The following is a 15,507-nucleotide window of genomic DNA, read 5'->3' on the forward strand; positions in this document are numbered from 1 at the left end:
GTTTTCCATCAGCTCTTACCCAATTACCTCGATCTTGTTTCAAATATGCGAATAATGCAATTACTTAGATGAATGTTCTCTTCTCTATGCTTAGCAATATTAATTCAATGAGAAAACCTGCCAGTTGTGGTGGTGATGGATATGATGGGTTTTGGGTGGTGCAAAGAAGAACATTAGCTATAAAATTGTGAAGAAGTTGAAAGGAAAAAATTCAATCCTTCATAGCCAATGATGGAAAATTGTACAACCATATCTTACATATTCACAGTGAAAAAATCTTGTAATTTGTGACTGCTCAGTTGTTTTTTAACAGGATGCTTTACTTCTAATAGAAACAAATGGTTGTGTGAAACCGAGGCTGGATACTAAAAATAGTATAAAAGAAAAAACAAATTCTAATTGCAAAGGAAGTGTGGAGAAGCAACATATATAGATTAAATATGTTTGAGTAATTGTGTGGAGCATGCATGGTGGCAAGAATGGTTGTGTTTGCATATCTAGTTAAAGACATGTGATTAACTTTTTCTTTTCTTTTTGCCCCTATTTTCTTTTTTTCTCCCTTGGTCTCTTTATTTTTTTCGCTTTTGTACCAAAAATAAAAAATTATTTGTCACTTTGTCATTCTCTTCGTTTTTTATTATTGTAGAACTTCTTTAAATTGTCAGTTGTATCCTTAAATTAGTTATTGTGTTAAATAAAATATAGTTTTGCATTTTTCATATAAAATGTTTCATATTAAATATAGTTCTATTATAAAGATTAAAATTAGGATGTCAAAAAATATCGCCAAAATGAGTATTAATCGAGATTATTCGTATTTGGTAAATATCATAGATTTCTTATTGATATTACGAATTTAATAAAATATTTTATTTTGGTAATTAATTTTAATATATTTATATTTTGTACAAACAATAACAATAATTGGCAAAACAATTTTGAAACTAAAAAAAATGATTATTTCTTATGTAAAAATTAATGAGTAGTATAATATAATTGAAATATAGCTTTAGTAGGAAGAGACAGGAGAAGAGACCAAGATGAAAGATGATGGGATGAGAGGAGGAGGATGATGATGTTCACTATGTTAAAAAATTACAATAATAGAATTAAAATTTATTTTAAATATTAAAAATAAAATTAAATTAATTTTTTAAATTTAAAAATAAAAAATATATATTATCACTTATCTTATTTGTATAAAAAAGTCTAATCATTTTATTAATTTTAGCATATGACTTTAAAGGAATAACAATATTTGAGTGATGTGATTATATAAAAATGTCAAATTAGTTATAAAAAATTTTAAGGTGAATTCTCACATATATAGTAATGTTTAACGATAAAATTTTAAGGTGAATCTTCTTTAATTATTTTTTTTGTGTATTCTCTACACAATTTTAGTCTGAACGAGAATAATATCTAATAAAAAAATAATTATTTGTACTCATGAATTCTATTTATGCTGACAAAAGTATTTATTAAACAAAAAAAATTAAAATTATACTTATGAAAGATGAATTTTATGTGATAAAAGTATTCGCCTTAATTTTTTATTGACTTTTTAATAAAATTTTTAAATTATTCTCGTAATTTATCTTCATCATCAATTCTCTCTAATCCTCCAATTGCAAAATTCATGTTGAAAATAACAATACTATCCGAACTTGTAAGTGCCCACCCTGTCCCTACTCGTTTGGGACGAGTAATTACCTACGCCGTACCAGGCGGATTTTTAGTAGAACAGAATCTTAAGTGAAGCGGGATAGGATCGGAATTAGGTAATATCCGTTCCGATATACATATAATATATATGATTTTAATATATAATATTTGTAGAATAATTAGTAAAATGATTAATCATATTATATTATATTTAAATTTATTTTAATTTATATTATATATATGATGATTGTTATATAAATTATGAAATTTTATTTATTAGATTTTAATAATTATAGAGATAGGCGAGTTATTACGGGTAAACACGAGACGAATTTTATACGGACTATTATAAAGTGGAGCAAAATCGAGTAGGATAAAAACCGACCCTTACCCACTCCATTGCCAGCTCTAAAGAGAGAGTAAAATGAGAGTCTTTCTAAACTCCATTTTATTGGCGGTCAATTCTATGGTGCCTATGAATTTTTGCCTAAATTTTGCCTAAGTTATTTTTTGTAATAAGTTTTGATTTTTCAAAAATTATTTATTCTTATATTTTTAAATTAAATAATAATTTTTAACTTCGTTTAGTAAATAGACACCACCTTTTAAACACCATATCATTCACCTTCATCGACCATATTCCCCCGCCCCAAGGCTCTGGCTTTACGCAAGTGCTCTTTTAATCAGGTTGAAGAATTATTCCCCTTCTATCTCCTCCCGAAACGGCAGAAGCTCCTTGCTTTCTTCTCTGTTAAAGAGCCACCCCAGCTCTTCCTTCTAGTATTGCAGAAGCTTTGTCCTTACAATGCTCTCAGGAGGCTCCAGCGATTGAAGAACGAGGCTTTTGGCAGCCAAGTTGTGGGCGAGGCTCCTGAAAATGAGGTCAACAGCCTTGAATTTCTTAAGGACTGGGATGGTGGCGATGACCTCTAGGTAGCAGAGAAAAGGGTAGTGGTCAGAATTAAATTAGGATTCGAATATTTTTGTTACATTGAATTCATCTTTTATAAATATAATATTAATTTTTTTGTTTGATAGGTATTTTTATTACCAATTATAAAATTTATGAATATAAATGATTATTTTTTCTATCCAAATTTTGAAAAATTAGAAACTAATATACGTATTTTGTTAAAAATTAAACCATCTAATATTCTAAAAAGACATATATCAATTTGTCAAAAAAATTATTTAAAAACAAATTATCTTACATACAAAATTTATTAGGGATAATTTGTTGTAATTAATAATGTAATTATATTAAATATATATTAAAATTAATCACCAATATAAAATATACATTTAAATATACTTAAAAATAAATAAAACTACATGTATTTATCCACGTGTGCACCTAAAATATTTGTTTGTGACAACCATGCTAGATTGCTAGTAGGAAAATTGGAAATAACTTGGAGATCTTTGTTGTCTTAACAGGCTAACACCTGTCAACTTAAAACGCTCACAAACCTGGCTAACTGTTTTATACTTTTATGAATTCATGCTTCATTTACCAAAGCGTCTAACGAATTACCGAGTATTCCGTTAGAAAAAGTACAGGGAGCCAATAGTTTAAGTGTACAATGTGTACAATAAAGGTTTAAGAAGTATTAGAGATATAATCATTAGTGTTACATTGTCTTATTAGGTTACGCTTTTGGAATGAGTGGTTTCATGATATGATATTAGAGGTGAACCCCAAAATCAGCTTAAGTTTTTGGGATGAGTGATTTTATGACATGAGATGTTTATTTATCCTGGTATCCGGATGGTTATTCTGGATAATTACTCATTTCGTTATTATAGCATAAGCATTCCATGGCTCACAATTCACGCACATTTCAGCAAAACAACAACATATTTTTCTAAACAGAATTCACCATGTATTGCTGTTCCGATAATCGGTTACGTTGGGCTTCACCAATAAAATCATCTTGAGCGGGGAATGTGATTAAGAAGAAACAATAAAGGTGGGGAAAAAATCAAGATCCTTGTCCAATCTTGAAGCATGAAAGAAGCCCTCACAGCATTGTCATGGACAAACATATTCTGTTGCTACGTGAAATCCTCAGCGCCCAAAGAGTTGATACAAATTTGTAATGGCGATGTTTGCTATCTGGCCGAACGGAGGAGCATGAAGAATCTCAAGAGGGGGAAAAAGGCTAAATCAAAAAGAAAAGTCAAGAAAGGGCTTGATAATAAAAAAATTCGCAATGATTAATATTTAGACAACCATGTGGGTGTGTTTCGGCAGCTAATAATCACTTGTTTCATTAATCAAGTGGTTAGGAATTTAAATTTTACATTAAATTCTGTCATTTGTTTGCTTCTTAATGGATAACTCGCAACGAAGAAATTAATTGCTACATTTGGCAGTGGATAATCTATTAACTCGAGCCCTATCCATTTTCACAAAAGACAATGCGAACTCTAACAAAAAAAAGGACCATTTCGGACTTGCAATTCGAACTCGCAAAAAATCAAACAGACCACTTCGGACTTGTCCTCGTGAGACAATGCGACCCTTCTGTCACTTCCACCCTATTAATAGTAAGCAAAGACAGTGGGGAGTGGAGACAAAGTTGTTTGGGTGCATGGTACACCATAGTTCAGTCCTCAGATCCAGGTATGTGTTAGGATAATGATACTAAAACTTTTAGTGCTAACATGAATACCACATTCTAAGTTTCTAAACATTCATCTTGGAAGAGAAATTGAGAATCAAGTTTATAGGCTCTACAATACAATATCAATGGTTAACATTATAGTGTCCATATCAAGTTTATGGGATGGGATGTATTATACTTACGGATGTATGAGTTTTGAAATTTGTCACATGCTGGAGTGTCTTTTTTCAAGTTGTATTTTGTTGTCGATACTTGCTCCTTACCTTCTTGGTGAGTGGAGCCATGTTGTTTTGAACTAAAAGAGGGGAAAAAGACAAGACAAAACAAAACATAGATTCCAAATAAATTCTTATCTTCCCACTGAATACTGTCACAACAACTAACAAGTGGATCCCATGACTAATTTCGTATTTTCGTCCGAGTAGGAATAAAAAAACAGTTTAATTTGTCTTTGTAAAGTGCAAACTTATATATGGAGTAAAAAATTGTTAACTTCACAGAAGATGAAAAGTTTTGGAAAAAGAAACACAGACGACATGTCAATAAAACATTTAATTCATAAGGAATGGACGCGCATTTAACCAGAATTTGTTCAAAGATGCGACCCTATCAAGTTAGATAAGGAAAATGAAGCAAGCTGTTTCGCCTAAATAACATGTAAATTTAATTGTACAAAATAATAGAGAAGCTAAGAACTTGACCTAACACCAATTCAGATACATTATACATAAGCAATCATTAAATGAACTAATATCTACGCAACTGGATCTCATGTGTAAACAATGTACAAAGGCAACAATGGGATTCTTTTGGCTGCTTCAGTAATCAATTACCAGCAGATTTTCTTCTGTGGCTTCAACACAGAAAGTCGGTCATTAAGAGAGTAACTCCTTTAAGTTAATTAATACACCACGAGCCTTCCAAACTTGCAAGCACATTTTTGAATCAGCATTACCATGCACCAAAGCATAACCAAGGTAGACTTTGGCTCACATTTATGCAAGCTTCTGGGGATGAAAATTCACTATCCGATGATGGGACTGATCAGTCAAATTCCTGCCAAAACACCAAAGACAGCAATGCCACATCATAGCTGCAAAGCTAGGTCTGGTTGCTGCGAGTCAATGACCCCTGAAGACTGCTTCGCAGGTGATCCCGGAGATTGGAAGCCAATATTCAAGTCAGGAGGAAGTGTTTCCTGTTTTTGTCTTGGTTGGCTAGGAGGGCTTGGACCTCGCCAATGGGACTGCCTTTGAAATCTAGATAGATCAGCTGATGCTAACTGAGGGATAACCATAGGTCTGTTTGGAAACGGTGAAATAGCAGCTTGCGGTACAAATGCCTGGAATGGAAAATTGTTCTTGTCAGACTGGAAAGGCGCTGCTCCAGGAGGAAAGTTCCCCCGAATTTGGGACATATGCTGATGCAGCTCTCTTGTCGGATTGTACAATGAATATGCAGATATCTGACTTTTGGGTGAGCTCGAATTGTCTGGTACTTGTTTAAACCCTCCTGCCCCTACAGACATCCATGCCCGCGCGGCTGCTGCTGCTGCTGAAGCATTGGCCGAGTCATCTCTCTGTACAGATCGATCTGATGGTGTCACTGGCGGAGTATTACCTGGGGAATGATTAGAAACCTGCTGTTTTTGAGTCCTTTCGGCAAACATTCTCATTAACTGAACTGGGTCACTGACACTCTGCTCCTTGCCATGGACAAGAGGAGGTGCTCTCCCTGCTTGGTTTGATGTACTTTCAGATGATGGATAAGTCACCTGTCTATTCGAATTAGAATTCATTACTTTTCCATTTGGCAATTCTCTACTAACCACTCCATTAGTATCTGGCTGCTTGAATGATACAGATGGAATGGTATTCATGTTCCTTGATACCATTTCTCTGGGCTTAGACAAAGTTGGAGAAGCGTTACTTGGAAACTTTGCAACTGAACTGGAATTATTTTCATTCATTGAAGGCGCAGAGTTCAACTCCACTTGTTTCAAAAACTGATTCTCAGACTTACCAAAATTCCGGGATGGAACATTCTTCTGCTGATTATTGAGGTCAACAGGAGCATTGGGTCTTATTCCACCAGAACCAAACAATGAGGGTTTTCCCTCTGATGCAAGCCCATTGGGAGGACAAATTGGAAACTGCTTCCCCTGAAAAACTTGCCGATCACCATTATGCTCAATGGTGGGTTCCACATTTCTACAATTTTTGTCACCTTTTATAGATGCACTACTACAATGCAACCTCGTAACCAAACTATCATCCTTTTGCATACGATTGCCAAACATTAATACTGGGGTTGGAAGAGGTTCATACTCTCCAACCCAACCACGACCAAATTTACATCCAGCTGGCAGCGCCTGCTGAATCTTATGCGAAGCAACTTTCCAAGCAACAGGTCCTAGACTTGCACTAAATCGAGCCAAACTCCTAGCATAGGAATACTCCGCATGAAGTCCAACCTAAATCCAAAAAGAGAAGAATGATATGAAAAAGATGAGTTGAAATTAATTCAAAAATTTGAAATCAGAACTATGGATACTTACAGTAACCAGATGCTTAGGTTCACTCTCAAAAGTCATAAATATTGAATCTGATCGTGTAATTGGTTGATTTGCCATATTATAAGATGCACGGCGATCTTCATCAAGAGCTAATGACCTCCTTCCCATCTTGGAGAGAAGACCTCGCCCTGAAAAAAATTAGAATGGAATAAAGCAAAAGAAGATGACGTTGTGATTATTATACTTTTCCGACGATGCATAGAAGTGAAGAATGAAGCCCTATCGTATAAGGACAGACAGTCAAGAACGCGATCCCTTGTTTGAGATACCTGGCAAAATATCTTCAGGTTTCTCTTGAGTTGCATCAATCATGAAAGCATTTGCCTCGAGAATGCCATCAATTATTCCAGGTCTCTCACAGCTACCGCCTTGCATTGGAAAAGAAGTTGGCTGTACATCATTAATGGTAGCAAGAGTTGCCCCTGAGGAAAAATCAGAGCCAATGGGTTCCTGTGAGGCTCGACCCAGTGGCTTCTTTCCTTGTTTCTTAACCAAAGAAATAGACCTTGTTTTCTGTTCTAGTTTCAGTTCAGCCTGGGAGCGTTCAAAGTCCATCCTTAACTTCTCGAACTTTTTCCGCCCTTGTTCCTGTATTGATCGTGCCTGCAAAACAGATACAGGTCCAAAAGTAAATACACAAAAATGATAAGCGATGCCACATGTTGGTAGGAAAAACAGGGTATGTATTGAGCCATTACCTGTTTGTGGTAAATAGTCTCTGGTGCATTGTATTGCATTGCATTTGAGCAGATTAAAAATACATCACTCTGCATCCAACAATTTCATTCGCAGATCAGTGAAGTTACACTATTTTTTTGTTGTCTTGCAATTTTTTACTCAATCAGGAAATAAAATTCAAGCAACAGAGGGATCTCTTAGTAGAAAAGTAAATTCATTATCATGTTTCTTGAATATAATGGATATTGCATAACAATTATAATTGATTATGAAAATTCTACAAATTCTATAGCAACGAAAATCCATGTTAGTCAAAGTTAAAAGCAAACTACGAACATAAATGTGCACCCATGACTGTGTAGTAAACATCATGTGACTAGAGATCATTGGATAACATCAATCAAATTATAGTCCATGGAACATAAACTGTTTTATCTGGCAAATTTTAAATGGAGATTTTTGTAAAGCTAACTAAAGATTTGAGGCCAAGAAGTGCTTAATATGGTTGGTATACCATTGCCGTAAAGAAGATGCCTCTGCTGTCCTAGTAAATAAAGCTTTTGAAACTAAGATCTAGGCTATCATATCATGCTGAAACTGTTGCATGTAAATAAATAAACAAAAATAAAAATAAAAAATAGAGTGGCATCCATGAAAAGATGGAAGCCAGACACAAAAACCATAAGCTAAAAACTGCGGGCTTTTCTTTAGAATTCCAGTGTATATATTTTCTATCCCAATATGCAAAACAAAGGCAATAAAGCCTTTTCTTACTAGGTGAGTTTAGCCATACAAATTAAATGACCCTTGCCCGTATAATAAATAGGTAAAATGACATCACTTATCATACTATGGGGATACAATATTTTAGCGTTAAAGTCGCTAAACAAAAATCTCCAATTTCACCACCAGGATACGATATCAAAATTTGATGCCAAACAAATTAACGGCTGAACAGAATCAAACAAATACAAAAGATTTTTTCCTCCTTCTAGGTCAACATAAAAAGTACATCCTTCGTAATTTTATAATCCCCAAATCAGAAACACACATATGTTGAGGCAAAAACCACAACTATATAATACAAGAAACCTCATGTGATGTATCACATATTCCCCATCTTAGATATACACACAACTTCTAACTTTAGGCCATCTTGAGCATGTATTAGCAGAAGATTCTCCATCCGATGAAGATGGCATGATGCATCAAAAAAGAAGAAAATAAAATAGCACAACACATTGAACATCTTCAATATCAATAATAACATAATATTGCAATGGCTGCCGGTAATTAATACTGCAGAAACTTATTACATATCTCATCTTTCCGACATGCATGCAAACCTTGACTACCAGTTCAATAAATTGACAAATAAGCCATTCTAAAGGGTTTGCATTCTAATTTCAAAGAATTAATATTTTTTTACTGACATTTGCTGACAAACTCAATCTTACAGAATCCACCAAATGAAAAGACGGGGAGAGTGTAACAAAAATAAAAAAAGAAAACTAGAGAGAAAGCAGTGCCTTAAATAATTCAATCTCAACTCCCAATTCCAGGAATTGTAAGCAGGCTCAAGATCACATCCCAAATTGCAAAATAATAAAAACCTCAAACAAAAGACAAAAACTCCTCCAAATACAATTCATAAACAATCAAGAAAACTTTGTTTTTAACGTACCTCAAATTGCTCCAAAGTGGGATAGGATCCATTTGCCAACTTCTTCCTGACCGTGGCAAAGTCCATGGGATGCTCAATTACATCGTGATAATCGGGAAGCTGCATGTCAAAATAGAATTTGAGCTTCCAATTCAGCAGGTGTCTTCCAATAGCAAGATTACCAATTCAAAGGAAGAAAATTTCACACACCTCTTCTGGATCAACTGGTTCTGCGAACACACCGTAAGTGTCCTTCCTGCCATCATACAGACCCAAAATGAAGGATCACTACGCAGTCATATGATAAACCAAAACGAGAGAGAGAGAGAGAGAGAGAGAGAGAGAGAGAACTGAGAACCCATACTTTTGAAGCTTGTCAAGGATCAATTCCAGAGTCCTCTTATCCGGCAGTGGAATCCCAGATGGAGGATTCGTTGGAGTTCCTAACACCAATGACCGAAAAACAAGGCAAAATAAGAGGGGGAGAAAAATCAAAGGACTAGACAGAAACAGAACTATGTGTATTGTATCCTTTTCAGTGCCCAAATCTAATCACCCTTGTAAACAAGAAAAAGAGAGAATTAACAAGTGCACCCCCAACAACAACCACAACCACAATACCCAATTGAAATCACACAAACCTGAAGCACAGTGGAGCCCTTTCAAATCCACTTTTCTGCCTTTTACCTGTCATCATAACAAAGAAACACAGACACCGAACACAATTAATAACTCCATTCAAAGGACCAAAAGACATACACTGCTTTCACAAGACAGAGACAGACATAACTTATATATATTTAGAGAGAGAGAGAGAGAGAGAGAGAAATCAGGTGTTGTGGATGGTAGTTTTGACAGTTGACTTGTAAGTTTCTCTCTCTCTCTCTCCTTAATCCCGACACAGACAGAGAAACCTAGAGAGAGAGAGAGAAAGAGAGAGAGAGAGAGAATTGATTATTTATAGCTAGCTACACGCTGAGTTGAGTGAGTTCTCAGTGCAACTGTGGAATTTTTTGCATATTTCGTTTTCCATTTCAACTTTGACTCACATCACTCACCATTTCTTCTTCGTCTTCTGCGTCCTCGTTCTCTTCTCCTCCTTCAATTTCGTCAACGTCTCCTCCTTCTTCATCTTCTTCAAGCGCGTGTTCAGCACGCGAATCGGCACGCGCGTCCTCTTCTTCTTCTGCGTCATCTTCACCTTCCCCTCGAGCTGCTTCTTCTTCTTCTTCTTCTTCTTCTTCTTCGTCACTGTTGAGCTTGTCAACGAGCTTCAGCTTCTTCTTTTCGCGCCTCCTCTCGTCCTCATCCTCGTCAAGGTAATCGTCATCGTAGTCAATGATGTTGTACCTCACATTCCGGCGCCGGAGACTTCGCCGGATATCGGATTTCTCCGCCGCTTGAGACTCTCCGGAGCGCCGTGCCAGATCCGCCTTCGATGGCCTTCCCTTCTTCTTCCTCCTCCCGATCTGACCCATCAGACCAATTTCTCTCTCTTGTTTCTCTCTCTTGTTTCTCTCTCTAGAAGGTGCTGCTTTCTCTCTCTTGCTTTGCTTCGTCGTCTTCCATTTCCTTTGCTTTTTCTTCGCGGAGGCACAGGTTTGGCGTCTTTAGAGAGGCTCGGGTGCGGTATTGTTAGGGTCCGAACCTGGGTGCCGAGGGCACGAACCTAAGGCTCGGATCAGTGGGGGCAATACTAATAAGTAATAAGTGAATGATGAAGGATTTCCTTTTTATTGTTGTATCGGAGTCTGTATATAAAACGGCGCTTTCTGCTGCCCGTTGCCCGGGAGGGCTTGCGTGTCCCTTCTTCTGCCCGCAACTTCCGTCATTTTCATTTATTTTTCTCCGGATAGTAGTACAGAAAAAATCGATATTTTAATATTTTATACGAATTCAAAAAATAATTAAATATATAAAATATAATACTGCAATAAGATTTAAATTGTCGCTCCTTATTTTTCTAGGTCGCAGGAGTGTATATTACAAAAGGATGTGATAAAAGACGTGTTTTATATTGATGTGAATTGGCGCCTCTAATTTTTTTTAAATTGTTTAATTTTTTAACAAAAGATTACAATTTGGATTGTTCGATTTATGTTTTTGAAAATAAAAAAAAATTACATTGAAATCAAATACTATTATTTTTGTTACTAAAAATAAAAGATTTAAAATTTAAAATCAAATAATTTGATTTATAGTTCGTTTTTTCTCTTTAAACAAATCAAATGGTTTGATTTGATTAATATCAACTTTAAAAAAGTAATTTCATATAAAGAAAAAAATACCTAAATTTTTAATAATAAAGTATTACACACATATTAATCTATATAAAAAAAATTAACCTTAAATTATAACCTTATTTGATTAAAAAATGTTGTAAAGTCAGGTCACTTATCTAAAATCTTAATATATAGCAGAAGATTTTAAAAATTAAATTCAGATTATAACCACTATGATAGCATTTGCCATCTACTTGATTATTTTACGAAAATAAATAAACACATAACAATTAAGAGAATTTATTTTTGTTCATTATCTAATAACTCTTTTCTTAATTTTTACTTGTTTTAGGATTTAGCTAATAGATATAGTAATTATATTTTAATTTTGAAAATTTTTAAAATTATGACTAATATTTAATTTGAATCAATTTTTATTTGTTAACGTTTGAAATAAGTTTTTAAATTTATTTTTAATATTAAAAAAAGAAAATAAAAGACAAAAAAATAAGAGAAAAAATATTCAGTTTAGACAGTTCCTTACTCAAAACGACTTTATGAAATTTTGGCCAAGGTAATATCCATTCAACTTAGAGAAAATTTAGGAAGCCAATATTTTTATTAAAATTTGATAAGTACTTAACGAATAAATAAAAAGTAAATAATTCTACATCATTAAATATAATCTTATTAAAAATATTATTGATAACTAATTAATAATTACAAATTACAAAAATTATTGACCTAACACTCCTCTTTCAACTTAATCTTCCTCCCTTCTAGCTCCTCTCTTTGTTTGTCAGTAGGTCAACGATTGTGTTAGCCTCTCTCAACACAAGGCTAAATTGAACTTTCCAGTTAAGACACAATAACTCATAAATTTTGAAAATCAAATTAGAATCATTGCTTTACTGTCGCATTGGAGAAATCATGAACAACAAGGTAAGTATCAAACGAATCTATCTTACAAATAATCTTCTTCAAAGTTCAAACCACATCTTAGGCTACCATAAATTGCACTGCAAACCCAAGATTTATTACCCATCAAAATCTCAACAGTAATGCATTGTTTCATGACCTCAATGACTTTGCAATGATTAATATCAACAGAAGAAAGAAACCAAATTCTATCATTGTGCCCTTGAGCCTTAGAAATGCTAACAGAAGAGTATCCCAAACCATTCCAAAAAAAAAAAAAATCATTCTATCATACATCACATGAGTCTCCACAACAATATAAAATGATGGGTGATATTTATGAATTATTTTTTTAAAATGACATGAGACATCTTCTTAGATGCTCCACTAACATTCTAAGCTCGCTACTATCTCTAAAAAAAATAAATAGTAGTGAGAAGATAAAACACCTGTATATGACTTGGAAGACTTTTACACCTTGTTTGTTTGATGTATGTGCCAAGTCAGGATATAAATATGATAGAATGTGCCTATTATTTGGTTTGTGGGATAAAAAAATGAGAATAACACATTTACACACAAACATACATAAGATATGTGTATTTCATATATCAATAAAATAGTGAGACACAGATTTTAAGTGATGGACATAGATTTACATTAATTTTTTAGACTTTTTTACCCTCATTTATTTTTTGAAATTTTAAATATCTCCTTTTTTATTATAAACCCTAACCAATGATAATCTCTTCTCCTGTGCTTCGAAAAAATCTTCATAGTAGTCCCTGAGATTCGCATGAATACTCAATGTAGTTCTCAAGATTCCGATTTTTTTATTGTAATCCTCCAGATAGCGTGGGTTAAGACGAAGCAGAATCCCACACCACTCTGGCCAAAGCGCCTAGTCGGGTATCGGTGAAAACTTCGTCTCGTATACCTTGAACACAGTCCCCTGCATGTACACTGGATGAACATATGGAGCCCACTCGATGCTTGCAGCGGCATAAGTGGCCAACGCATATCGACATGGGTAGGGATGGCAAAAACTCCCGGCGAAGTGGGTACCCGCGGGGATTTACCCGATAAAAGGCGGATATGGGAGAAATTTTGTACCAGCAAGGACGGGGACCCGTTGATTATATGGGGGAGGGTGGGGATAGAGGTCCCCGCCCCGTGGAGATTTTTATAATTCCCGTATATGTAAAAAGACAATAATATCTCATATATATATATATATATATATCAAAGTGAGGAATTGAAAATTCCAAGTTTCCAACCTTAGTCGTCACTCGCACTCACTTACTCTGAAATCTGAAGCTCGGTCTCCCTCTTCTCTCCTCTCCTCTCACCACTACCAATCACCACTGTTGTCTGCCATCTCCTACCCCCTCACCGCCGCCAACACGAAGCTCCTACCCTCTCTTCGGGCGCCTAAGTCTCATCAGTCATCCTGTTTGCAATCGCAACATCGTCGTCGCATCTGGCCAGCCGAGGAGAACATTGCTGTCGCCGCCTGACCCAGCCGAGGCAACAGCGTCGCTTCATAGCCTCTTCGCCAACCTTCACCTCTTCGCGTCTTCGCCTTGTCGCCGATCTTCATTGTCAACTCAGCTGCTCTTCCTCCCGGTAAGTTTTGTAAACTACCATTTAAATTCATTTAGTTATGATTTTAGGGTTCATCTATTATATTATCTCTATAATTTTAATTTGCTTTGCAGAACTTGTACTGATTTATTTTAATTTGCTTTGAAGAATTTGTGAATTTATTTTGCTTTGAAGAACTTGTTCTGATTTATCTTAATTTGCTTTGAAGAACTTATTAATTTTAATTTGTAACTTGTTAATTTGCTTTAAAGAACTTGTACAGATTTATTTTAATTTGCTTTAAAGAATTTGTTAATTTTATTTTGCTTTGAAGAACTTGTTCTGATTTATCTTAATTTGGTTTGAAAAACTTGTTAATTTTAATTTGTTTTGAATAACTTGTTAATTTGCTTTGAAGAACTTGTTCTGATTTATTTTAATATGTTTTGAAGAACTTGTTAATTTTAATTTATTTTGAAGAACTTGTTAACTATTATATTATTTCTGATTTTGATTATTCCTGATTTTGATTTTTTTCGTTACAATTTAAATTCCTGTGATTTATGTCATCTGATTTTTGTGATTTTTTTTGAAATTTTATAATTCTTATTCTTTGGGATTTTTTGTTCGATGTAGGATTCAAATAAATTGAAATTTACCATCACTACCATCACAGGATGAAAGAAAGCTTGAGAATGATATTTTTTAGTTTTTGAATATGTTTGGTTGTTTTAATATTTTATAAATATATTTAGTAGAGATGTTTATTGTTTATTGCTGTTTAAGTATTTAGAGACAATAAAAAATATGTTTGTAATAACAATTGGGAATTATCTTCATTTTTTCTATTTTTATTTTTTTCGATTCTTATTATTTTTTATAAAATCTGTGGATATTCACGGAGACTCCGGTACCTGACGGATACGAGATCCCCGTTACCCGTCACGTGGACGGGACAGGGACAGATTTTGGAGACGGGGGGCAGGCATGGGGACCCATTGCCATCCTAAGACATGGGAAGTGGAGAGATTGGAAAAGTCTACAATCACACTTATTCACCGTTAGCCGAACACGGAATGAATCTTGTGACCAATATTCGAACGGCTCTAACTCCTCAACGACAAACACTGAAGCCCATCTGTCACAATGGGTAACACACATCTTTAGGAAACACTCTCTGTTCTTTTCAATAGCTGCCATCAGCCCCTGGGAGAAGCGATTTCCAACCGCCAGCTATGTCTGTGTCTCCCTGCCCGTCGTGACGAACAACTTCTGCAGCCTCTCATATGTGATGCGCACGATGGCAGAAACCGGCAAGTACTGTATACCCTTCAGCACTGCATTGATGCACTCCGACAGATTTGTTGTCATGTGCCCAAACCGGTGATCGCCGTCGCACTGTTATAGCCATATTTTTTGTTGAATCTACCAGCCCAGTCCGCCATCTCTTGCGACAAACCTCTCAAGGCATTCATGTACCACTCGTACCCAACCTTACTTGGACTGTAAGCAGCGTTAATGAGGAATCACTTGCCCTTGTCGGACTTGAAACGAGACATGAAATTTGCGGTCATG

At 34.9% G+C, this 15,507-nt stretch overlaps 1 protein-coding gene across 1 annotated transcript; it reads right to left on the bottom strand.

The window, feature by feature from the left end:
• Positions 1-4,829: 4,829 nt before the first annotated feature.
• On the bottom strand, positions 4,830-10,940 carry LOC107481777 (uncharacterized). Its single transcript, XM_016102124.3, has 9 exons — positions 10,267-10,940; positions 9,850-9,895; positions 9,573-9,651; positions 9,419-9,464; positions 9,230-9,328; positions 7,566-7,634; positions 7,137-7,470; positions 6,850-6,995; positions 4,830-6,765 (listed from the first exon to the last, which is right to left on the bottom strand). Exons 1-9 carry the CDS (start codon positions 10,684-10,686, stop codon positions 5,380-5,382), a joined length of 2,625 nt encoding a protein of 874 aa, XP_015957610.1. The 5' UTR covers positions 10,687-10,940; the 3' UTR covers positions 4,830-5,379.
• Positions 10,941-15,507: the final 4,567 nt, after the last annotated feature.

This window comes from Arachis duranensis, chromosome 1, assembly GCF_000817695.3.
Source record: "Arachis duranensis cultivar V14167 chromosome 1, aradu.V14167.gnm2.J7QH, whole genome shotgun sequence".
NCBI classification, from domain to species: domain Eukaryota; kingdom Viridiplantae; phylum Streptophyta; class Magnoliopsida; order Fabales; family Fabaceae; genus Arachis; species Arachis duranensis.